The sequence below is a fragment of the Coccinella septempunctata genome, chromosome 5, assembly GCF_907165205.1.
Source record: "Coccinella septempunctata chromosome 5, icCocSept1.1, whole genome shotgun sequence".
NCBI lineage: Eukaryota > Metazoa > Arthropoda > Insecta > Coleoptera > Coccinellidae > Coccinella > Coccinella septempunctata.
In genome coordinates, this window is record NC_058193.1 from 1,302,499 (window position 1) to 1,330,448 (window position 27,950).

The 27,950-nt window shown below is 34.3% G+C and overlaps 1 protein-coding gene across 1 annotated transcript; it reads right to left on the bottom strand.

Moving 5' to 3' along the window:
- Positions 1-369: 369 nt before the first annotated feature.
- Positions 370-25,033, bottom strand: LOC123314282 (serine/threonine-protein kinase Nek8-like). Its single transcript, XM_044899454.1, has 5 exons — positions 24,866-25,033; positions 13,610-13,865; positions 12,235-12,395; positions 7,545-7,695; positions 370-666 (listed from the first exon to the last, which is right to left on the bottom strand). Exons 1-5 carry the CDS (start codon positions 24,934-24,936, stop codon positions 460-462), a joined length of 846 nt encoding a protein of 281 aa, XP_044755389.1. The 5' UTR covers positions 24,937-25,033; the 3' UTR covers positions 370-459.
- Positions 25,034-27,950: the final 2,917 nt, after the last annotated feature.

A 27,950-nucleotide genomic window follows, 5' to 3' on the forward strand; every position in this document is an offset into this window, starting at 1 on the left:
GAATCGTAACAAACCCGTTTGATATTGATGAAAATCATATTTTTAATAAATATAAATGTTAAAATATCCGTAGGCTGATTAACTAATAAGAAAAAAGTCATCAGTCAGACCATTGAAAATTCCGCGCGCCGTATAAATGCATGAGCGCGCTCATGCAAAGTGGTCGTAGCAAAAGAAATGCACGATACGGTAAGCAATAAAAACTCACCTTATACATTCTACAGATGGAGATGGGAGAATATTGCTCCCATCCTGAGAATTCAGGCTGAATAACCTTTTGGCTTAGGTTTCGCAGCTATCAGAGAGTAAAAAAGGATGGAAACAGTGATTGTCTCCATTTCTCATCTTAATTAATTTGTTTTCAATATATAAAATCAGAAGTCACATTTATTGTCAATAAAAAATTGGATACAATGTTCAAAAGTATAAAACAATCACAATATAGGAATAAACGAATTTTTAACTGAAGATGCAACCCAAAGTGGTTCCTAGGACGTACATACTGGGAAAAATATCAGGATAGCACATCAAAGTTTTTGTATCGGGCCTTTCTTCTGGGTTGAGTTTCATTGTACTTTTTATTATTTCCTGTATTTGTGACCCATATGTGAGAATGTCCACCTTTTTTATGACACCACGAGTAATAGACTTTACCACACAAGATAGCTGAAACATTGAAAAAAAATTAGGACGGCATGTTTTGCAGTTTTACAGAAATGTTGGGCTCAAAGAATAAAAACGCTCATTGAGCGGAAAAAACATCCACAACCAATAAACCATTAATAGTTTAATATCCACAGCCTGTCATGTCACTATTAAAAGCAACAAAACGCAAGGTGTACCAATAACAATAAAAAAACACCACGAATCGAAATTGTCCTGTTGATTTTATGATATTAGGCCACAAAGCGTATGAGAGATTGAGTTAAGTCATAACTCCGTTCTGTCATAATTGCGATAAGTTCAGTTCAATCCCAATTTCATATTAGATAATCTTTTTTATACGATATCGTGCAAAAAAGACGTATTAGGTTCTATGGGACTGACCCACTGTGATTAAAAACCGAGTTGAAAATTATCACTTAGTTCTTATTAGTATCTACTTATATGTAACTTGATTTTAAATAAGTTCCTAATTTTTTATCATAAGGTATAATATATCAATGATTTTTTTTTGAATCAAAAATAAAAAAAAATCAGTTTTATTAAGTATTATATACACTGCGCAAAAAAATTAATGCACCTTCTGAAAATCTCAATTTTAATGAAAGTTAACTCTACATTGACTTTATAACTTATTTTTTATGTTCTCTCGGGAAGGTTTTGAACGAAACAAGACACATTAAATGGAAGAAAAATTCAGGATTTTACCTAATCTTACGTGAAAGAAGAGAAATGAACAATTTTCAAAATATGTACTGAAATGCTGATAAGTGATTTAATACTCGGTATTTTCACCCCTTGCGTTAATTACAGCTGGGCAACGACGGTTCATACTCAAAATGAGTGATCTTAAAATGTTCTGATCTAATCCTTCCCAGATTTCTCCGAGTTGGATTCCTAAGTCATTAAGAGTAGCTGGATGATTTTCTGAACTTCTCAGCCTTCTATTGAGGTTGTCCCAAACATACTCAATCGGATTGAGATCTGGATTTCTTGCTGGCCATTCCATTCGAGAGACTTCAACCTCTTCAAGGTACTCCTGAACGATGCGCGCACGATGGGGTCTGGCATTATCGTCCATAAAAATGAAATTTTCACCAATGTATGGGGCAAATGGCACTACATGCTCTTCAAGGATGTTCCTTATATACTTATCAGCATTCATAGCTCCATTATCAACGACCAGTAGGTCTATGCGAGCAGTCAAAGATATTCCACCCCATAGCATAATCGATCCTCCCCCGAAACCACTAGTATTCAGGAAATTGCACTGAGCATATCTTTCAAGTGGACGTCTGTATACAAGGGAACGTCGATCACAATAGTAGAGGCAGAATCTAGACTCATCTGTGAAGAGAGCTCTTTCCCAATCGGCCTCTTCCCAATGGATATGCTCTCTCGCAAAATCCAAACGCGCCCTTCGATGGGCTGGGGTAAGAGCTGGGCCTTTTGCCGCGACACGAGGCCTTAAATCATATTCTCTGAGGCGATTTTTTATTGTCTGAGTGCTAATTTGCACCTCATGAGCTTGCTCAAGCTGAATTTGAAGGAGACGAGCGGTTGCAAACCATTCTGGACACACTTGTATGGGAAACTCCAAACCTTTCTGCAATTCTTGTGTATGTCCACCCCTCTTCTCTCAAAACTACCGCTTGGGCACATTCCTCTTGGGTCAAATCGCGTGTTTCGCGTTGCATAGCGATCGAGTGTAGAAAATCAAACGAAAGAAAAACTATTGATCATTAGAATTGCTCGAGAACAACTGATTTTAGAATGGAGCCAATACATTCAAAATCTGATAATATCATCTTTTTTTATTCCTGCTGGGAAAAAACATCTGTATTGAAGAAAACCGTTGAAAGTAAATAACATATGCATGCGTAATTCTGATAAAAATAATTATCATTGAGAACACCTTCAGTTGTAGAATAAATTTGAGATTTCCATAATGTCCGTCAATTTTTTTCCGCAGTGTATATTTATTTTATTTATTTATTTTATTTTATTTTATTTATGAAAAACAGGAATACTAACAGGTAACCCCAGAAACAGTATTCGCTAAAGTAAAATATATACATCCATGCAATAAGCTCACAACCAAAAAAACAGCAAAAGCAAAACAGAATATACATATACTTCAATTAACAATCCATGATTCATTAAAAAATACAATACATCAGCAATTCTGTGAGAGTTCTTTCTTCAGCATTTTCTTGAAAGACAAAAAGTTTGAATTAAAGAGATCAAAATCATCAAAAAATATCCCATAAGTATCCATCATACGATTGAGTGGAGAGTTTCGTGAACAATTTGTACGTCTGTACGGGGTGTAAAACAAATTATTATGACGAAGTCTAATGTCAGGAATTCTGAAGGGAATACTTTCCAATGTCCTTGGAATCGAGACCATATTATTCACAATTTTAAAGAGCAACAGAACGTCCGTGATTTTCCTTCTATCTGAGAGCAACATGAGTCCAAAATCCTTCCTTATCTGTGAATAATCGTGATTGACTATGGTACAATTATTTTTATATGCCAAAAATCTGAGGAATCTTTTCTGTACTTCTTCCAATCTATTAATGTAACATTTATATTGTGGATTCCATATACAGGATGCGAAATTCAATTTACTATGAACAAAGGAATAGAATAAGGTCAAAAAAGTTTTATTATTTCCAAAGAGTCGGCTTTGGCGAAGAATGAAGCCCAACATCCGATTACTATCACTAATTATTTTTTCGATGTGCAAATCAAACAAGAGCTTTTTATCAAAAAGAACACCCAAATCTTTAGTAAAATTCTGCTCGTGAAGAATCTCGCCATTAATACTGTAATTGAACTCAATGGGTTCTCGATTTCGAGTAAAAGTTATTTTATGACACTTCAGAAACAGGTGCTACTCCCCACAGTAACGTAGAACCCTATTCAAATCACCCTGAATCATGTTACAATCGTCGACACTAGATACCCTCCTGAAAAATTTAAGATCATCAGCGTACAGCAGGAATTCACAATATCTGAAACATCCCTTCAAGCCGTTGATATATATTATGAAAAGTAATGGTCCCAGATGTGAACCCTGCGGCACACCAGAAGTACAGTAAAAAGTATCGGAGCACTCTCCGTTAATCACAACATATTGAGATCGATTCCTTATATACGATGATAGCCACCTGAGTAGGCTTCCAGTCACTCCCACCTCCGCCAGTCTCCTCTACTCAACAACAAGTGGCTCACCTTGTCAAAAGCCTTTTCGAAATCTGTGTATATCACATCAACCTGACTTCGATCATCCAAACTTCCACGCAGAGATACTCAGTAAACTGTAACAAATTTGTTTCCAAACTCCTGCCCCTAATGAATCCGTGCTGTTCCTCGACTATAGAATGTTTTATATGGCTAGCAATATACTTGTAGACAAGAGATTCAAACAACTTTGGAATAGAGGACATAATGGTAATAGGTCTGTAATTTCTAATCAAATTGCTCTGTCCGCTCTTAAATATAGGTGTTACAGATGACAACTTCCATTCTTGCGGAAAAACTGCCTTTTTGAGAGAGTAATTAAATATTATACTTAATGGTTTGATTAAGTTTTCAGCACAATTCCTCAAGAATGAAGGTGGAATACCGTCCGGTCCTGAACCTTTCGATATATTGATAGTACGTAACGCCTCTCCTATTTCCTCATCACTCAAAAAAATATCCGACAAGTACACCACGTTATGGAGAGCCTGTATCTGGTCATCCAAACCACCGCACGCATTGCCAGGCTCGTAAACAGTCGCAAAAAACTTTGCAAATAAATCAGCCACTTGCTTACAATTGACACCCTTTTGATTTTCATCTAAATATTGGGAGAGCTACTAGTTTTTCTCTTCTGCTTAACGAACCTAAATAGATCCCTGGGATTCTCCACCAAATTTTGGATGGTATATCACACAATGAAATTGTCCCTATGAAATCGTCAACAAGTGGAGAATAGTCTTATGTCATGTGTGTGAAGTTGGCCGAGCACTTTTCGATTTTTGTAAAAAAAATTTCGTGTTGAATTGTGCTAGATTTGTGCCGTTGAAATTTTTTCAACTCTATACGGTTCTCAAGATATTCCATACTTATGAAAAAAATGCTGACTTGTGCCGTAAATATTTTCTCGAAAATTCGTCAAATTTTCCGCGAAATTGAAATAAAAGCTAGCCCAGCACTTGAAGATGGAAATAAATTATCAGCTTTCAATACCGAAATACCACTATATTCTGAAAATTACGTTTGAGTTGCATTCGCATGAGTTACGACGCGACTCCCGTAGACGTAAAAATTGTGTTTCGGGTTTACATGTGAAACCCTATATATCTTAATAAACTTTTTAGGGTTTTCACTCCCAATCTCTGGAACAAAATGAATTGAAAATGAAATAAAGGACTTGCTCCTGCGTAAATTCTTGCACTAGTTTGTCAGGAGTTTATTAAGAAATTCAGAATCCTCCCAAAATAAATTTCAATCGAAACCCTATATACTTCAACTTTGCGTTTTACGTCGAAATTGCGTTCGAATTACGGCTTGCGTTAATTTTGAATGGGCACTAAAAGAATAAGGATTTTTCGGTGAGCTACTTAGTTCTTATTATTTTTTTCCGAGAGTTTGTGGTTTTTGTAGTTTTCCTTGTTTATTTCGTTTTTGTCTGGGATATCATTGCTTCTTATATAATTGGTATTGTTTTTCTATATTCCAACCTGAAGAAGAAAAATATCATGTGTGAAACTGTCGCCAATAAAGTAATTGAAGGCAACTTTAGTTATTATTGCCAATTTAGAACTTATCGTCTACCTGATTCACTATTCCATTCAATATAGATTTTTCCAAATGAGTAACTATCAGTTAAGAGCTCCTTGCAATGCAACATACGATCATCAAATACGAATTGTAGCTGGAAAACATAACAATCATGCACTAATTTACTTTTTTGAGAACATTTGATAACCCAAGAACCACTGTTTAGTTATGGTTGAAGAAAATTATCGTTTTCTATCCTCACTTAAAAAAATATATTCTTGGAAACTATTTCTAATGAATTCTTCACTACTGGTAGTTCTGTTTTCTACGTTACCTAGTATACAACCAAAACTTCAGCAGAATGTATCTAATTGATTTCCTTCACCATTGAACATTTCCAATTAATAAACATCTATATCATATTGTGAACTAAATATTCTGAAAAGTTTGTATTTCACCTGTACCTACTCTGATATGTTGGAGTATGCCTACCAGCTGAAGTGAAAGAAATGTACAATCGAACTTTACACCCGGCATTATGGAAATGTGCTTCAGAAAGTTTGAGGTTTTGTCGTAGGGAAAAATTTAAGTTTCCATAACAACTTATCAGACAGTTTCTATTTCGTCATCTTTTAAGCAGTTTCCTCTCAACACTTGGTCCCCATAATTGTGTTTTCAACGGTTACCTCGCAATTAATTGCCAAATTGACCGAATTGACGAGGTATCCATTTTTCCAGACAATTTAGACCTGGACTGGAATTGGAAGAAAAATCGTTTATTGGAAAATAACAGGAGTTAGGCTTCCCCAACTGGATAATCGTAAAAAGAATTTCGTGGTATGTAATCTATAGAGTAGGTATACCTATATAGCATCAATCATGCAGGTTAACGCGTCTAAACAATATTCGAACAAATTTGTTTGTAAACTCAGAAATTCTAAGTGCAGAACTAACTTGATTATATTTATTTTTACTTTTTCATTTTTATTTTCAAACTAATATGCCCTCATATTTCACTGTTCTTTTCGTTTTTATTAAAAGAGTTTTTTTTTGTTGAGCTCTATCAAACTGAATGAGTTGAGGCATATCAGTTCTCCCGCAATTTTTGCGAAAGCTTTCGGAATAATAGCCGATGAAAAGGTATAGGAATGTTCAGACGCAAATAGTATAACTTTGAACCATTTTAAGTACCTAAAAAAGCCTTAAAAGCAACATTGCCCTTCTGAAGTAAAAGCACTGACTAGGTATTAAGGTAATTGCATCTAATAAGGGCCGGGTTTTTGAAAATCCTTATAAATCAATTATGGGACAAGTGTCAACTTATAAGACATCATGATCAAATGAACTGTTTATATTCAAATAGAAAATAGTATACAAAAACAGTGCACCAATGGCCAGAGACTTATAAAAAGAGTTTTTTAAATTTCCGTATTTGGTCACTATTGGGAACTAGGGCTCTGAATAAGGTCCATAATTGGACTGCGAGATTTGAGACCTTTCATACTAGAAAAATCGTATCCTTAGGAAGCAATGACTTAAAACTCCTTTTAAGTTCGTGGCTTTCGAATAATAAAACAGAAATTCATATAAATTATAAAGGAAATGTATATAGGTTATAACTTCTATTTCTATTTATATCTATTTTCTAGATATAAATGAAACGAATTGTAGTTTTGTAGTTACTCAACTTGAGTAAAGAAAAATCGCAAATGTTCCAAATCAGTCATTTTTCAGTCTTGGTCCTTAGACCTTATTAGGAATTACACTTCATGAAAGCATTTCCTGCATGGTTTATTATTTTTTTATTAATGAAATTCGAAGCGGTATGAGCTGAATATTATGGATTGATGTCTGAAACCATCAGAAACTCATATCGGCTGGTGTGTGCATATAAACTTATTCTCATAACTTTTCGTTTGGTACTAAACAATTCAGTTTACTTCATTCACCTGAATGTAATAGCCAAACATTGTGGTTAAATTACTCATGTTAGTGAAAATCAGGTAATTCAGTTCCTGGTTGAATTAATTCTAGGAACTATTCAATGCTTCAGGGGTTAATTTCATTTTAACAATAATGGATCAGTTCAACATACAGATACTTACCGAACCTTCGAACATTTTTTCCCTCATACATAACTCGTACAGAATGCATCCTAACGACCAAATATCCACTTTATTGTCGTAAGGTTTTTCTTCACAAAGTTCTGGCGCTAAATAGTTGCAAGTTCCCACAACAGTCTTGGCAAAACTGTTCCTAGAATGATTCGGCAAATTCAGAAGTTAATCTTGTGCAGCCTCAGTACCTATTTCTGAATGTCGAGTTATCACACAATTGAATACCAGAAAGGTAAGTGTATTGGAAAAGTACTGAGTTCAATGCTTAATAAACAATATCGAAAAGCGAATAAAACATAGAGTTCAACTTATTATATAGGGAATTTTCCACTGTTCAGCATAGCAAACTGCAAAACAAAACTCCTTTCCTCCCAATTACCAGCAGAAATCTTTCAATTTCGTGCTTGTACGCTTTCTATATAGAACTGATGGTGGTATTCTGCTTTCATCTGTAAGCGTATCAGAAATTACATTGGCTTATTATTGCAATTCTGTACGTTTTATAGTTTACAGGAATCCGTAACTATTCACAAAGAGGAGTCTTTGCTATTTACGATAAGTAGTTCAAAAATAACACTGTGAATTAGATAGTTACAGGAACATTCCAGATTTGCATTATTTACGGATCTGTCAATCGGACACTTAGGCCAGGCGCAAATAGAAACAAAGGTTGGTGAGGTGACGCAGCTTTTTTCTGCGCTGCACGAACTATCTGACAAGTCACTGTCACGCTTCATTTGCGCGGACTTGTTTTTTCTGATATATTTTACAAAAACTCACGCTGCGTCACCTCACTGACCTGCGTTTCTATTTCTGCCTGTACTGGCCCTACAGATCGATGATCGATCGTACGCTACAGTTTCTCAACTTGAGGATGAAAAGCAGAATATGACGGTCAACGATGTAAGCAATAGGAGAAATATGTATAAGTCAATATTCCGGAGCTGAGCAGAATAACTTCGCAAGCTTTCATGCAGAAGGACTTGAATGGCCATTAATACAAATTTAACTAAGACTTGTGAAGTGCTCCTATGATATGGTGGTTGTAGATAGGTATACCACTTTAATCATAACAAGCGAACCACTTTTTCTGTATATTTAACACACAAGGAAAATTCAGGTCCGGACTAACATAAAATATTGGAATAATTGTAACCTTCGGATCAACAATCTGTTTATCGAAATTTCGAAAATATGTTTGCATATTTGAAAAGATTACAACAGTCTGGACTGAAAAGTGTGCTTCACATTTTTGCGCAGATAGTTCCACTGCACAAATTTTTAATTTTAATAGTAGGTTTACACATGCAATGATTTACTGGCGTCGGTGACTTCTGGCGCTCCAATAACTTTAAAATGCATATGTAAACACTTACTGGAGTGCAAACGTTATCCAGGCAAGCATGGATTAAAAATTTTGGTCGCTTCCAAAATTTTATGCGCCAGTATCTTTTCTTGCGCCAGTGAAATCACAACTTGCAAATGTAAACACATTCCGTGCACGCCAATGAATATTGTTCACGCAGCGGCAAATCACTTTTAAGGTTATTAGGGGCACAGTTTAATAGTTTACTTTGGTTCTTTTGTAAGTTTTGTGTTTTAACGATGAACAAAAAAGAGAAGAAATGGAAATCAAAGGAGTCACCAGTGGCTAAATACCTTAGAGTGATTTGAAGTTTAAGCCTAGCACACAAAGCATCTCTCATATGGGTGTCTTTTTTCTCAATTAGTGGTGTGACACGTTGTAAAGGAAAAGAAGTAATAGATAATAAATACTAGTACCATGGCCTTTTCAAACACCTTCACAAATAAGGCACCAGTACTAGTATAGGTTAATTGGTTAATATGAAGTAGTCATGGAAATTGTCGTAATTTCCTCTTTTCCCGAGCATCTTTTCGAATATCCGGAATGAAAATGATCTTCAAAATCCCTCACAACCTGGCACAACCTATAAGCATAAAGTTCATTATCTTATTATCAATGAAAATGACCTGCCAACTTGAATGAACTCCCTTTTGAGATTTTTCATTGGCAGGACAAATTAAAGATACGACTTACGTATATTATATACATATTCTGAATCAGAAAAAAATATGGGACTGGAATATGTAAAAATAAGAAAGGGTTTATTTTTAAAAAATGTAAGTTGACACTATCACTGAAGTGGCGAACTGAAAAAAAATCTTTGACTATGCCACTGTATTCTTCATGAAAAAGTCCCTGAATGCAACATTTGTTTTTCGATATCACTGAAACTTTACGAAATAGAGAGGAACCAATTCAAACAGCATAAATATGAGTCACTTATAACTTGGAAACAAAAGAAGATAGAGGGATGCGGTTTGGACCTATAACCATCTTCTGAAAATCCATGTAAGAAACATGCCATCCATTTTTCTCTAGCTCTTACGGTTACAGAGGTGCCATTCAATTCCGTCAAACTTTACCCACCCTGTACATTTTTGCTGGTTTATTATGATCCCAGGAAGAAATGAACATGATTCATAAAACACTTTATATCTTAGTAAGACAGTCAGAAACAATATATATGGTATATCTAGAAACGCCTCGGTACCGTCTAATCTGCACGAAAGAGTTGAGTGCGGGCAAGACACTTTCCGCAAAAGTAAGGAACAATATTTGATCTACAAGCGCTTGAAATATATAAATATATATGTTACGGGCAATGTAAATAATTGGGCATTGTTCATAATGCCCGGGCAATTTAAAAAGTGCCCAAATGGATATGACAAAATGATAAATTATGTTCCAAATATTACATTGCCCGGTCATTATGTATAATGCTGAAAGTCAAGTGGGCAATTTGAAAATCATTTTTATTCATATTTCTTATGAAAAAAACAAATTTTTACATACCTAACTGACAAAGTAACAAAAAATAACAAATTTCACATGGTGACAAACAAACCGGTGGCGATGAAATAAGTACAAACAAAACTTAAGTCCAAATAAAAATAATGTATTAGATATGTACGTACTTATAAATTTATATTTACACAAAATGTCAATATGTAGCAATACCTACATAGAGGGTGTATTTATTAGAGCATCTTCCACTTTGGTGGCATTTGGAGTTACATAGCTTTTTTTTACGACACTTGCACGTACCGGATTTACAGCTACCTTTACAGCCACATCGACTATAGCTTTGGCCCTCTTTCTTGGATGAAAATCTTGCACATTCTCATAGTGAAATCTCTTTCTGTGGAATATCTTCGCCATATATAAACTTCTCATTACAAATTGTAAATTGGTTCCGGGCATAAAGTTGATTTAGAATTCCGTGTTTCGTGCCGTAGTTCCTCCTCATCATGATGACTTTTACCTGGTAGCTTCGCTACGCTGTGGTTTATTTTGCAGTAGACCATCTTATACAGACTGTAAATTGATCTGATCTTCTACTAAAACTTCTGAGTCCTCTTCACAATTTATATTATGCAGAACGTCTGTGGTTAAAAAACTTTTTAGACCATTTTTTAACTTTGTCCCAAACATGGCCTCGTACGGAGTTACAGTTGATTCCACTAAGATGAGCCACGGCCCTCTTAACCCTTAAGAGGGCTGTGGATGAGCTCTGTTCTTCATTAGCTGACACTTAATCAAAGTGCCCAAAGAAATAATAGCGGTATTTAAAATGACCGGGCAATGTGAGAAATTATCGTAAAGTAATTCGAATTTATCAAATTGCCCAATTTTAATGATCATTATTCATAATAACCAAGCATTATGAATACTGACCTAAATAATTACATTGCCCGTAACATATACATCAGATCAAATTTATCGTTGTATTCTGCTTTTCATCCGTAAGTTACGAACGAATCTGTAGCGTACGATCGTATATAAGTGTCTGATTGACAGATTCGTAAATAATGCAATTCTGGAAATGTTCCTGTAACTATCTATAGTCCATTCAAGAATGATTGACATCTCGGGTGGCTATGGAGAATCGAATTTAAGTTTGTAATAGCCCATAAGTTGAGATTTTGTGTTGCGAATTCAGGTTGGTATTGTGAATAAACATTGTTCTATATACCAATTATATGTGAATCTATGCACTTACCGACGGTTATTTGAATTTTGTAGAGCTGTTGGTGTTCTTAATTTAATCTTACAAATTGGAAACATAGTTGTGTCAATTTTTAAAGCCGATTAATATGCTGAAAATTTGAATATTTCTTATTTTCATATACTTTTCTAGGTTATATCAATATATTTGAGTTCTGTGATTGAATGTACAGAAATTTTTATAAATCTTTTGTGACCAGATATTAAGCTGCGCCTGGATTTTCAAGACCTACTGGGATGTCAATCATTCTTGAATAGACTATAATTCACAGTGATATTTTTGAACTACTTATCGTAAATAGCAAAGATTCCTCTCTGTAAATAGTTAAGGATTCCTGTAAACTATAAAACGTACAGAATTGCAATTTTCCTGTAAGCGTTTGAAAAATTCTGCATGGCGTTACCATGGTTATCTCATCGTTGGCATTCGATGCATAGAGACATAACAGAATTTAATTTACTCCATAATATTTGAGTGCGGGAAAAACCTTGTCATCTCCTTACCGAACACACTCTGTGTAGAAAGAAGACTATTCGCTTTTCGATTGTAAATTATCTTTCCATACAAGTCCAATTTTCCCAACTTACTTCACAGTCAATGTCGATATTCCAAAATCTCCAATTTTTACAACGTCAGCTTTGCCACCAGTCAAAAAAATATTTTCACACTTGAGATCCCGATGAATCACTTTCTTTTCATGTATGTGATCAAGACCCATCAGAATCTGACAGAAGTAGTTCATAACTCTCTGGAAATAAAAAAATGAAAATATTATTTCTTAGCACTTCACAAAAATTTCCGGGCATTTTTACCTTCAGAATCGAGGACTAAGTTAACTCATGCAGAGAAATAACAAGAAAAGAATTCATTGAATTAGGTTCATAAAACAAATCAATCAACTTTGAAAATTATAAATGGGAGTGGAACACATAAAAAAAATGTATTAACTACACTATTGGAGCTGGATATTTGCTTAATATTTTATTCAAACTAGGTGTAGCTTCCATTGTGTGAAATGTTTGAAGCAGTAGTGATGAATATTAGCAAAATAATTGAATTTTGTAGGTTTAACCAATTGGAAACTGTAAACTTATGATTATGATTTTTTCATTATTGTATATGGTTCAAATTTTCTCACATTGTCGAGAAAAATTATCGATGTATTGGAGATCTGATCAACTTTACGGAAGGAGATATTCTTTCCAAAAATTCAAACCATTCTTAATATTTCACAATTAGACTCAAACGATGTACAGGTCAGATTAGAGTAGAGCTCAACCTGTCAAAATTGGGCCTAATTCAGTATTCAAATTTTCACAAGGAGCCTTAAAAGTCGTTTCTTCAATTGACTCTCGAGGTCTAAATCAACATGCCCGATATGCCCTTTCACGTTCGAACAAACTCCAATTAAATATTTGTTGGAGAATGCTTCAGTTTGCAAACTGATGCTAGGTTGATTTCATTGATATTTCTCGACATATTTTCAGTTTAGGAAACGCACACCAAACACACATAAACTCTCGAAAAGCCTACTGGACGAATAATATTGATGGATCTATTGGATCTCGATATAAAATAATGAAATCAAATTATCGCAACCATTAATTGATTGATAAAATATTCCAAATGAAATTTTTTGTAATATCACTACACCATTCTAAACAATATCGATTTTTTGATGTCGAGATATCAAAAAATAAAGAATCGACTTCTCAATTCGAGAATTGAGAAGTTGATTCATTCCTCCACTAGCTTGAACTCGCGGCTTCGCTTGCGCAAATTTTTATGGTGAATCTCTATTGTTAGGATATCATTAGATTAATTCAAGAAAGAAAGTGAGCAAAAAATGAACTAACCTCACACTATCATCATCATCATCAAAGCCTGAAATCAACAGCTTCATGCACGACTTATTTATAAAAAATCACTACTTTTCATCATCTATTAGTAAGGATGACCTACCTGAGCAGATAACTTCTTCTTCCTCTTGTACAAATACTCGTTCAGTGTGCCCTTCGTTGCGTATTCCATCATAATATAAAATACATTTTTCTTCGAGTAGCTATCGTAATAAAGAATGACGTTGGGATGCCTCAAAGATTTCAAAATGGATATTTCATTTTTTGCAGATCTCAAGTCATCGCCCTGGAGATTTGTTTTTATTTCTTTCATCACTAACTTTTGCTTATTGTGTTTTTTGGCACAAAGGTAAACAGTGCTGAAAAATGGGTTCAATATTATCCTGAAATTTTTTATTATACATACATAAATTGATCATACAATTATGAAAACTGTTTTATAAAATATTTGATAATATTATATACGATATCATTCATTATGGGCATATACTATTATATTTCACTGAGTCATAAAAAGTTACATGAGTCATCAAGACAAATTTGGAGATCTAGGACTTACACTCATCTTTCACCACTAAAGAAATATTGAAGTCGCAATGGATATAGAGGGTTAAAATACATTTTTTTATTACACTTCTACATTTTTGATATTGTTATACCTAAAGCGCCTCAGAGCAAAAACCCGTACCAAGTTCATCACGGAACTTCAATATGCAGACGAATGTTCACTCATCGCTAGCAGCTCAGAGGATCTACAGATAATGATGGACACCTATAAACATATATACGGAGCTTTAGGCCTTAGACTCAATATCGACAAGACCAAAATCCTGGTAAGTCCGCCAGAAAGCCTTCAAACAGATATCAGCCTGGAGAATGAAACTCTAGAACAGGTCGAGCAGTTCAAATACTTGGGAAGCTTCATAAATACTAGGGCTAATCTAGACACGGAAATACAAAACCGTATCAATTCGGCATCACGGACATTCTGGAAGCTGAAGGATCGAGTGTTTCAAAATCACGACCTCAATCTGAAGACCAAGACAGCTGTTTACAAAGCAGTGGTCCTCCCAGCGCTTCTTTACGGAAGCGAAAGCTGGACGCCCTACAGGAGACATATTAAACAGCTTGAACAAACGCAACAACGTCATCTAAGACAGATAATGCACATCAGATGGTTCCACAAAGTTTCGAATGCAGAAGTCTTGCAACGCGCGAGTTATACAACAATTGAGACTCAAGTAACGAGGGCCGGACTCAGATGGAGCGGCCACATTCTGAGGATGCAAGGCACAAGACTCCCCAAAATAGCTCTATATGGCGAATTCACTGAGGGAGCCTGGAAACCAGGAGGCCAGTATAAGCGGTTTAAGGATACACTACATCAATCCCTAATCGGAGTGTGGTAGGATATGTAGTTCACGGTTGGTCCTCTTTAGTCACAGGAGGGCACACAGTCTGTTCGCAATTTTTTTTTCTTCTTTTTGTAGATTTATTTCCGGTAACGGGATACAGCAATGAATGAATGAATGAAACATACAGCGTATTTCAGGAGGTTGAGTCATGATTTTTTGGGATAACTTTTTTCGTTGTATTCTATTGAACCGTTTTCAATATATTTCAGTTTTGGTAGTTCCATTTGCATCACAAGATTATTGTTTTGTTCTTATTGTTTATCAACTGCAGAGGGCAGAAGAAGGCTATACCATCGACAATATTAAGAACAGAATTATATTCATGGCCTGCTAAAATATCGCGATGAATGAATCTGCTGACATCATGTGACTATACAAAAACTCAAATATCTCGAAAACGTTACAACTTTTTGTATTTGAATAAGAGTACCTTCTCCATGTTATTTTCTTCTCTCCATCGAATGCTTTCATTTTTTCACCTGCATAGAATGCAGGAAATTTGTTTTTTTCCCTATATTTTTGGAAGAAAGCGCTCTAAGAGAAGCAACCATATAAAATCAGATAAAATTCGTTAAAATATTCCAACGAATATCATCTTGAATTTTTGCAGTATGCTCAGAGTAGTTTCGGCTAATATGGCCTATGCGACCAATATGGCCTGTACCGATTTTTCCAAAACTAACCAACTGTAGTGGAGTACGTAACCTCCATATCGTCTAGGCTCTTCATTTAACCGTCTCAGTTGATCCCTGTGTCGCACCGAGTGCGCATGTGTGAAGTCTGTGCGAAAATCGAAAATTATCGGAAGAGATCTTATTTTTTAGGTAAGTTCAACCTATTCTCTCTCGTTATGCATTATCTTTTTTTATATTGCGGTTGCATAGTAATGTAGGTAATCTATATCTCAAATTCTTAGGTTATATTCTTTATGATCAGAAAAGATCCCTGCGGACATTATGGCCCACTATGTATGTGGCTTATATAGACTGCCAGGCCATGTTGTCCAACCGTTATCTCTTCTTTCTGAAATGGTTATTTTTTTCGCCCAAGACAATAGCTCCAAGAAAACCCGTTGCTGAAAGGAAACGACAATCTTGGTGCAAGGAGTTCATGAATAAAGCGAAAAGAAGAAAATGGGTTAATTGGAAGGCTGAAAGCTACCAAACTGTACAATGTACCCCGAACAACTTTGAGACGTTTGGCATCTAAAGAAGATCTACTAGCTGAGAAAGCGACTTTTGCGAAATTAGGAAGAAAGCTCACCTTACAATGGCCTGGGCCCCATCCATATTGACCTACCTTGTTTAAATTCTAACGAATTTGATTTTCACAAGAAGGGTTATTTGAGTTATGTTTCCATGTTAATTATCTTGAATTCATCATTGTTGTTTACTTTTAAGTTCAAAGAAGAGATACATCGAAAAAAGATTGTTCGATCTTTCGAATTTTATATTTTATTTCCGAAAAGGCTTATGGTGTGCCATATTACCCGAAACTACTCTACCTAACACCCTGTATAAATATATTTATATATATACTGCATTCACATTTATTTTAGCAGTCGGTTGGCCATGAAATAATTTTCTCAAGTTTTTTTAACTAGAACGGAGTAAGGTTGGCACTCATGAAATGTCGTTAATGTCATAACGCCGTTGCCACAACTTATACCAATTAATATTACGAAAATACCGAAAGTGATTGAAAAAAGAGACAGGGTTTCAGAAACTGCTTTTTAGAATTCAGGTCCGCTCATTAAAATAGTTATACCCTGATATTCTAAAATCCACAATACGTCAGACGGTAGCGAACATATTCAATGTATAAGAGAATTTATATAATGTTTCATCTAAACGATTTATATTTCAGCTGAATATTTCCACAATCAGAAATCAGAAAGATTGTGAATGAAGAGGATGACAAAAAATTTACTTGTATTGGGAGGCCCAAAAAAGTGGTAGCATTTGGGAATTTTATGTTTGAGTGAATTAATGCGAAAAGTTTACTACAGGATTTTCGATGAATGTCATCGTAGAATAAGTTCCCGAAAATTGATTTTTCTATTTTTCATTTGACTTGTCCTATACATTGTAAATGTCTTAAGGTACCAATAAATACCTAATTATTATTATTATATCAATGCATTAAGATGAACAGCCACTGTTAATTGTTTATTCATGTGAAATCTTTGTTCAAAGGTGAAGTTCATCTTGATTGAAACTTCCTTTAATTCCTTTCACTTATTTTGATGCAAGATGATTTTTGTGGAAGAATTTAACATTCTAGTAATTATCTGTTAATTCCTTCGGGAGATACCCATTCCCAATCACTGCAACATATGCATTTCATCTTCGTGTTAATATTTTTGAAGTCTACAACTGAAGTAACGTATTCAAAGTTTAGCCAAAGAAGATAACGAACATCAACTCTCCTCAAGCTAGTGCATATTTATGATATTATGCTGATCTTTTGTATTTTCCATGCAAATAACTGGATTTGGTGTGCCTTCAATCAGTTTGTATGAACTTCAATTATGTTCGTCACATATTTTCCGAAGAGATTCGACATTGTGATAAAATACGTAATAACAGAAACTTTTAAGTAGAATGGGCAACATAGCGTTGATTTAAAACCAAAAATGTTTTGACAAGCGTCACAACCTCACATTTTCGTACTATACAGAGTGAAATGTGTCAAATTTCCATGGCCAACCGAGTGCTAAAATGAAAGTGAATGGAGTATACATGTAAAGAATTCTTCATTCCAATTCTTTCAATAAACTGTCGCTAGATCGAGCATGGCGTGTGACTTGGAGATTCTGTGACAACGTCACGAGAATGTCAGTCGAGAGAGAAATAGACGAGTGAACGGATAATAATAAACTGTAATTGTTGTTTCTTTTGTATTACAGGTAATTTTGTTATTTGTACAAATAATGTAAATAATAACTAATAAACTTTTGTATTACAGAGAAACCAAACTTTATATTATTATCAAGACAGATATAACCTCTTATATACATATACTAAAAATTGATATTGGTACTGTCCTGATTAGTATTTAATTATTGTTTTAAATTTCGAAGAGTTCAGGCAATGTTATAACGCAAAATCATCGATCTTGAAAATCAGGAATCATAATATTGAATGACACTTGTCTGTGCTTTTCCCGATATATGTTCGAACACGGCGCTCTTAACATGTTAAGTGTGGGCTGTGGTTTGAAGTTACTTCGATTAGGAAGTTGTTTTCCAACAAATCAGTAATCGTCTGGTCCTAGCCACATTATTCTTTCTTCAAATCCATAGAAGATGTATGTATAATGTTTTCGTTGCACCACCCTTGAGATCTATCGTGAAATACTTTCAAATTGTTACACCACCCCCTGATAGAAAAAAAAACCAGTAAAGCAGAAAAACAAGTCCAAGACCCTGGAAAATTCATTCAACCAGATGAAGGTTTCTATGTTCTACCATATGCGAACCCCATCCATATTGAGTATGAAATAGGATGTGTAACTAGGTTAGAATGAAAAACAATAATCGGATTTTCATTTAACTGTGTAACAGATTGAAGCTTCTCCACATCTTTCGGAATACACTCAAAAATGAATATATTTTAGGGTAAATCGTATAAAGGCTACGAGTAATTGCTGCTAGTTTCATGATAACTTAACGGTTGCTAGGGAGGACAGAAAAAAAATTATATATGGGCTAAGGCTCCTCGTTTCTGAGATACAGGGTGATTTATTGATTCGAATAGAACATTCTATAATTCCGCTCGACGAATTCTTTTGAAATTTGGCAGTTACTGTAATTTCAGACCATTGAAATGGCTTTTAGGTCTTATAATACATGAAATATCAGTAGTTCGTTAACCCTCATTCCAAATTAAATTTTTGTTTTCTTGCTCCCCTAGGTATGAAACTATGTACAAAGTAGACCACGTGGTATTTAAGTAAGCGGCTGATAAAAATATTGTATAGGGCAGTCAGTGAATGAATGAGACTAAAAGCGCCTATTTTTAGGTTATCCTGTTTTCTACCAGGGATTTTAAAATTGTAACCAATCAATGAGAATGAACTTTTTGAACATTTCCTGACCAAAAAAAGTAAAATGACCTTATCGAAACGATATTAGGTCCCTTGGGTAGTTATCGCTCATTAACGTAACTATGGAAATATTTCAGTTGTCGATAATAATTGAAAACTATTCAAAAATGAGGAATGTTATGATAATATGGAACTAAAAATTACGAATTCGAGCTGATCTTCACATTTGGCAAAAAATTTCTTACTAATTGAATATTGACAAATAATTCTTTCGAAAACGTTGCTTTCGAGAACTATTATAAAATTATTTCGATTATCAATATTCAGGGGTTATTACTTATGAAAATTAGCTCAGCTTTGAGATCCTCTATAGTAATGAAACGAGTTTTCCAAGAAATGTTCGATTATTTTGTTTCCTAGCAGAATTCAGTATTGCAAAATTTTCATCATTGGTGTCGATATTCGGATTTTCTGGGAGGAAATAAGTAAGAACCACGGAAACACCCCTTTGGAAACATATTTATGCTACAAAGTTCAGCTCACATCAGTGGTGAAGCCATTAGAAGATTTAGAAGAATAAAAATCTTGTAGGTGTAGTAATATTACTAAACTCCTTAATTTAGTTTAGTCATTGGATCGAGAAATCACACCTACAAGATTTTTATTCTGCTAAATCTACTAGGACTATTTTTTACTAGTACCTAGTCTCCGACAGAGGTATATCATTCTGTTAGATAACCCAATAAGAAAATCCCTATTTCCTATCACTTACTTCTCCATTTTCGGAATTCATTCAATTTAACTAGAGTGCAACTGCTCCATAGTGAAAAATTTCTCTCATCTATATCGAGATGGAGGTTAGTTTATTCCATGTGAGTTATTACCTGCAGGATATTGGGACAGAGCTGGACCGGAATAGGAAACAGGAAAATAAGAAGATCACAATAGGGTAGAATTGTATATGAACCCAATTATACAGGGCTGAAAGATGAAACAAAAACCGTTATCAGAAACAATGTATATCTACCTACTCTCCAGAAAAACTCTGGGAATCATCGTTTTTTCATTTAGGGTACCTTTTTCCATTATTTCTATCCCAAATGGATATAAGGATTTCCCAAAGTCTCTTGATGGCATTTGGGATTGAAATTTCCGATAAGACAAATTTTTGAGAATCCATTTAAATTCATGTTTCTGTTTGCTATCAGTTAATGGTGACTCTTATCACTTCACTTTTTTTTTGAAATTTTCATCATATATGAGTTGGATATCTTGAATATATTGTATGGACGTCCACGGATGCAACAAGAGTAGAAGAATCGAATCATTTATTCAATACATCAGTGACAGACTTCAGGGAACATACATATGTATATGTATACCAGAAAGCAACTTTCATATACCAGAAACCCTATCAGCATTAATTAATAACTTATGAGTCCACTGTAAAGTGAAAATTTAATAGTTCAACTTCAACAAGCTTCCAGGTGAAGTTAGAACAGGATGAAGATAATGAAAAATTTTCTTTGCTACGATATTAAGATTGTGAATTGAATATCTCCAATAAATACAAGAATATGACAATATGGGCATTTCCCTGTATAACTGGAAGCTCTAGGATGATGAAAATGGTTGAGCATAGTTGGTAGAGAATATGTAATAATGGTGGAAAACCGCAAGCTTTATACCTACGAATCCAAGGAACATCTATGAAAAAAGAAGATTACTGCGGCAATTTATTTCTTGTATTTTTCGAAAAAAAAATTTTTGCTTATTATTTATTTATTCATTTATAAAAGATCTAAAGTACTACACAATTGGAATAATAATAACCCTCAAAAGTAGTTAGGTTAGGGGTACCTATTGAATTCGAGAAAAAATGTAGTGTGAAGAGTTTTTCTGAAATCAATAGTTTTCGAGTTATTTGCAATCGAAACGTGAGATTGTTTACTGTGAAAAGTCACGTTTTTGAAGGGGTTCTCACGAATAACTTAAAAACTTTAGGTTTTATCGAAAAACTTGTTATATAAAAAATTTAATTAAAAAATAAAATAACCCAATTTTTCACGAACTATCTGAATGCACTACGAACCGAAATATGATTCATTCATGTTGAGTATATTATTTTTCTCCTTTCAATTTGTAACTTTTTTTTCTTACATTTTATGAATGCAGAATAAATTCAGAATTCGAATATGTATACAGTGTGGAAATTCGCAAAGGTACCACCCTTAATATCTCCGACCCTATGGAAAATCAGAAAAAAAAAATGGGAAAAAATGCAAACATACATCGATGCCTAAATCCGGTGAAAACCCTTTACCATTTTCGATTGACTATTTTCTGTAGATGAAAATATTGAAATTTTTAATATTCTGACAGTGAGTACCCTTATATTTTTTCCCTTTTTTTCCTTTGTCTTGCTTGATCCGCTCTGATGTTTTTTCATCGTTTTTTCATTATTTTCAGTATTTCTATTTCTTTGTTAAGTGTTTTTAATAATTTTACATGCAAGATTGATATTTATAAGGTTCTTATTTATAGTATTCCATTTCTGTCGTATGTATGTCACTGAATGTAAAACAAAATTTTTCATTTTTAGCCTGAAGAAGGCACAATAAAGTGCCGAAACGTTGTGAAAGAGTAGTTTTGTTGTGTTTGTTCCTTGGACTTTGGTTCGTATGCGACATTTTCTATGGTTGGTTCCAATCAATTTGTATAAACTCTGTGAGCGTGATGACAGCAACCACGAATATCTTAAATTTGAAAGAGGGTTGAGTGACACTTGACCTTTTTTGTTAGTATTTCCGAAAAACGAATAGATATATAGTTACTGTAGCGTAGCAAGAGTTGCAATGAAACTTGAAAATAGCGGAACATTTTTTACTATGAAATATTTTCAAAATAAGAAATGGATCACGCCTTCATATTAAGGCAGGTAAATAATAAATAAATTAATTCAGATGCATAACATTCGCAGATAATTAAATCAATAATTATCTGCGGATGTTATGCATCTGAATTACTTTATTTATTATTTTCGAAATATTATTTTGAAAACAAAAGTATTACCTATTTTCGAATTCGGCCCTTACGTTTTGGAAAACTTCATATTTAATTTCTCGGCATGCTGTGCCTATTCTTACTTTCAATTGTTTTACTTCTCAGGGCTTTGTTTCATACACAACCGACATTGAATGTCCCCAGAGGAAAAATCTGAAGTTGTCAAGTCTGGGGAACGTGATGGCCATTTTTTTTTACCTAACCATTTCTCTTGTCAATGATCTGTAAGAAATTGCCTCACTGAATTTAAAATCATATTTCAGTTCTCATCAATTTGATATTCTATATAAACATAGTGTTATTACCGGAGCTATTACTTCTTCAAGCAGATTTCAATGAGTATCATCAGTTGGGTATTCTATGGGTACGCTCCCCGTACTTGAGATGGTTAGATTTTTCTCTGGGGATATTTGAAGTCGGTTGTGTATATTCACTACCTATAACCGTGAGACCTAACCGTGAGATGTGGAAGAATGTAAATTAAGAATACGCGCAGCTCGACGAGAAATTCAAGTTGAAGTTTTCCGAAACGTAAGGGCGGAATTTCAGAATTGGTAATATTTTTGTCTACAAAATAATGTACAGGGTGGGCAAAATTGGTGATACCTGAATTACAACTTTTTCAACCCAACGAGATAGAGGAAAATGAATGTACCATTCATGTCTTTTTTTTTCAAGAAACTAATAATGCCATAAACTGCATTCCTCTATCTTCTTTTGTTTTTGAGTTATAGGTCAAAATTAAAATTTCAACTTTGGTCATTATCTCCGTTTCTGTATAAGCTAGGATGTTGAAATAAAACATTATACAGACACTTTTTTGATAGCAATCCAGTGGCGAACTATGATTTTTTCCTACAGGTATATTTGCTGAGCTATAACATAAAGATTGACATAAAGATTTGACATAAGATTTTTTCTTATGAAAACAGTAGTTTAAAATGACTTAGAAAGACTGCGAGTGATGTATAATATATTTCTGAAACGATAAAAAAGGGTTCTTTCTAAGTAATTTTAAACTACTGTTTTCATAATAGAAAATACATCTTTATATTATAGCTCAGCAAATAAACCTGTAGGAAAAAATCATAGAACGCCACTGGATTGCTATCAAAAAAATCCCTGTATAATGTTTTCATTTCAACATCCTAGCTCAAACAGGAACGGATATAATGACCAAAAATGAAATCACCCCATTTTGAATTTTGGCCTATAACTCAAAAACAAAAGAAGATAGAGGATTGCAGTTAACGGCATTATTAGTTTTTCGAAAAAAGACGACATGAATGGTATTTATTTTTCTCTATCTCGTTGGGTTAAAAAGATGTAGTTCAAGTATCACCAATTTTGCCCACCCTGTACAATATTTTGAAATTCTTTCATACTAAAAGTTTTCCACTATTTTCATGTTCAATTTCAATTTTTGCGATTATTACTATTCTACTTTTTTTTTCGATTTTCAGCAGTAACAAAAGAAGGTGAAGTGTATGGCATTTTTGAAAAGGTAATTGAATAACATTTGAAACAAAGTGTAACCCAATCCTGCTTTCCCATTAAGATTTCAGAAGATGTCATCACGCTCACAGGGTTGATACAAATTGATTGGAACCAACTGCATAAAATGTCCTTCAACGAACCCAAGTTAACTTATTTTTGCATTCTTTTTCATTTTGCATGCGGTTGAGATATTAAAGACGCTATCTTTTCGAATGACACACTGTATGAATAAAATAATGATTTTAATTACTTAAAGCCGTTTCATTCAAATTCACCTCCAGTAAATAGATTCATTTATTAAAAGATCCTCTTCCTAACATATATTTTCGATCAAAAGTTCCAAAAATGATGTTTAGTTGAAAAATTTCAAATTTACGCAACGAAATATGGTCGAGGCATCGATGTGAGAGTATCATCTATCTACAGACGAAGCAGCAATACGATATGGCATTATTTGGAGGGCGTTTTATTGAAGTTATATTAGGTACATACATATGTATAATCTTCAGGGGTCAAAGAAGAATTTCTTCCAAAAAATTTGTCCTGCGAAGGTGGTAGGTGAAGTTAGTATAATATATGAGGTAAAGATGTCACTTAGGCCCGGTACTTTCACGTGCGAATAAATAAATTTATTCGATAAATAAGTCTTATTCGTAGGATAAGTAAAATTGCTGTCTTTTCACTTTCAGATAGTGTTATTCATCGAATAAATCTGTCATTGAAACTTAATAATAAGAGTTTATTTGTCATAGATCTAATGTCGGTACGTCATTCTTGGTAGAATTTTTTAGATTCTGGATGTATGGTTATTCTTTGTGTGATTTTCACGAAATATTTGCTTTCTAGTTCGAATTATGACAATTTCTACAATGCTGTGTCTTATTTTACATTAATCAGTGAAAAGTAGAATACCGTGTTTTCATAGAATTGTTATTCGTCAAATAATTTCATCTGAAAGCACCGAAATAAGGTATCCTTCAGATAGGAAATTATTTGACAGATACTTATTGACATTGAATAAAATTTATTCGAAGGTGAAAGTACCGGGCCTTAATCAATAACGATCAGCCATGTTATCAGGAAAAATTAAACATACAAAAAAACCTAACTTTCAATGCTCCGAAATGAAAAATCCGAATTTATCAGGTCGAGTTACCTGCCGTTTTCTATTGGACCTCAAAAACGGGTGAAACTTTACTAAGTACTATTCCAGACACTTGTGTTTTCATCCACTCAAAAATGAAACGACGTGCTCAAAAATGCCGAAAGAACAAGAAAGTTTATTCATATTTTTCCAACATGAATGTAGGTGCATATTATTATAATTATAAACTCACCCAAACATTCCTCGACCCAGTTCATGGAGAACGTCATAAAATTTCGAATCAACCGAAGTTTCTGCGGGCATTTTTATTATTACACTTTTGCAGTTTTCATTCGACGAATAACCACTATAAACTGGAATTTATTTTGTTTTCTTTAGTAGAAGCATATGTGGAACACAAAGTGTAGGTATCTCATTCTTCATTATCAAAAGGAAGGCGGGTATTGCAGATGACTACATTAGTTGATTTTTATAATTCCTGATTTCATTTCAAACCAGAGACGGACTCGTTATTGCATCAAAAATATTAAGTTTATGATTCGAGATATTTTTGTTTCCAAAAAACAAAAATGCAGTTTCTCCAGGCTTCTCCCGAAACAGCTAGAGAAAAATTCATGAAAAATGTTTCACGAAGCAAATATACCGTCAAATAGCAATCCATCTAGCTTGAGGATCCATCTATTTTGTGATTTGAAAATTGGTGGAATTCAAACAATCTGATAAGTATTTAGGATGTACCCACCAATAAAATGGGGAAACGATTCTCAGTAGAATTTTTTCTACTGCTAGCCAACTATCATCACTCGGAGTTCGAACAAAAACACCACTCCGTCGAGGAAAAGTAGATGCTGACCATGGTTGAAGTAGCCTTTTATTGTGGTCATAAGTCGTGAGGGACCTTTCCCGAATGTTCGAATTCGTGATCTTCACTGAAAACTAAGTTTCATTTTAAATCGACCATCGCTTCAGGCGATAGCATATTAAGCCCGTTTGTAACAGCCGAGAATTCAAATTTTGGTAAGAAAACGGCAGAGATTATTTTGTATGCAACTGAACAGAGAATTCTACCGAAAGTGAGTATACAGGGTGTTTCATGAGTCGTTGGCCATAGCCCAATGCTGAATGTAGCTCATCCAGGCATTTCAGAAAACTTGCTATTAGTTTTGGAGATACGGGGTGATTCATGAATATTGACCTAAATTTGCGATAGCCATAACTCTGTAGTGCAAGGTCCGAATTGGATCAAATTTTATGGGTTTGTTCATTTCAGAAAGCTCTTTCAAATGGTTCCTGAAATATCAATATTTTCAGGGCAGTACTCAGAATATCATGATTTTTCATTCAAGTCCCAAAATCTATATTTTTTACATCCCTTACAGAAATTTCGTTATTGCCATGAGAAACTACATAGTTTATTCTAAGGAAATCAATTTTCACTTTGCATGGCACACTTGTCACAAGGGAGTAGGAACCGGTCCAAATAATATTTTATGTCATTTTTTCGAAATGCGGTCCTGTTTTTATTCCTTTGGTGATATTATTCATTGACTTTGGTCCAGATTTTAAATTTTTTAAAATTTTGTCCAATTCTTTTTCATTTTAAACCATTAGTTCCCACTGAGTGTGCGTGAAAAAGTGACTGACAATTCTGACTTCACGGGAGCATTTGCGGCAGAGGATAGAAGAAGCCTGTGTAGAAATAAAATCCCGATATGATAAGAAGGGCAATAAATAATCTGATTTTAAGCGCTAGGAAGTGCGTCGAGATGAAGGAACTCCATTTCGAACATCTCTTATGATATTACATTTTCATTGTTGAAGAATAAATTTCAATACTTATGTGTGTTTTGAAGCAAATACACTTACGGATTACATTTTTCAAGATGGATCCCATCATTTGTATCTAAATTCAATATGTTATTTCAAAAGAATTCACAGCTCGACTTTGCATACTTGTGAACACTTTTTTACGAACACTCAGTATGTGCTTAGGGTTCAAAATGAAGGAGAATTGAACAGAATTTGAAATAATTCAGAATCTCGGCAAAGGACAATGAATAATATGACCAGAGGAATAAAAACAGGACCGCATTTCGAAAAAATGCGATAAAATATGATTTCTTCCGGTTTCTATTCCCTTGTGACAAGTGGTCCATGCAAAGTGAAAATTGAATTCTTTAGAATAAACTATGTAGTTTTTCATGGCAATAACGAAATTTCTGTAAGGGATATAAAAAATATAGATTTTGGGACTTGAATGAAAAATCATGATATTCAGAGTACTGCCCTGCAAATATTGATATTTCATGAATCGTTTGGAAGAGCTTTCTGAAGTGAACAAACCCATAAAATTTGATAGAAATCGAACCTTGCAGTCCAGAGTTATGGCTATCGCAATTTTCGGCCAATATTCATGAATCACCCCGTATCTCCGAAACTAAGATAAGCCTTAAGATACAAAACAAGCAAGTTTTCTGAAAGGTCTGGATGACCTGCATTCACCATTAGAATATGGCCAACGACTCATGAAACACCTTGTATAACGGTAAAGAATTCACGGCGCATGAAATCTCGAGTGAATTTTCTAGACAATTCTCGGCTGTTGCAAATAAACGGGCTTTACATCAGTGTACTGCTTCGACGCCTTTTGTGTTGATTTATCTTCTGCCGACGCAGAATTTTTGAAAGAATCGAAAAGTAAATGGTACTGTCAATCATGTTTAAGTAATAAACGTTTGCTGCGTACTACTTTTCAATGCGTCCAACCTGTTCATATCCACACAAGAAAGACATACTTCTCACCTGAATAACCATGGTTCGCTAATAAACGAATGTCAAATCAAGCTGAATAACTTCAAAGGTTGCTAACCTGACAAATGACATCGAGCAAATTCAAACTAGCCTGATGAGAAACCTCTGCCGGTTGATGTTTTGGACTCGGTGGAGATCGTAGAACGGATGAAACGATCTTTTAATATTAATTTGAAACTGAAAAGACTACCCGAATCCGGTACTGTGGAGGAGGATGTACCAGGTTGCTGACACTTAGATTAAAGGTATATTAGAGTATCTCGGATCGGTAAATCCAATCCTTTTAGTCCCCGTATGCTCAAGGTCACCTTCTCTAACAACGAGATAAAATAATGAAGAAAAAATCTTGAATTCTAAAGACTTCAAAGAAGTCGTAGTTCCGATGATAAAATCCCTGTCCAACGGTCCGCATTGAGTCAACTACGTCTGGAATCGAAAAACCGCGAGAAATCCGGGAAGACAAATTTGACGATTAAATATAGGGTGATTTTTATAGCTTTTCATTC

What these genes read in the sequence shown, in the direction of transcription:
- LOC123314282 (XM_044899454.1), bottom strand. Translation starts at nt 24,936, where the DNA reads ATGCCCGCAGAAACTTCGGTTGATTCGAAATTTTATGACGTTCTCCAT. An exon ending in CTGGGTCGAGGAATGTTTGG is followed by an intron (nt 13,866 to 24,865) that starts GTGAGTTTATAA and finishes CCCATTTTTCAG; the next exon opens with CACTGTTTACCTTTGTGCCA. An exon ending in AAAAAATGTTCGAAGGTTCG is followed by an intron (nt 667 to 7,544) that starts GTAAGTATCTGT and finishes TCAATGTTTCAG; the next exon opens with CTATCTTGTGTGGTAAAGTC.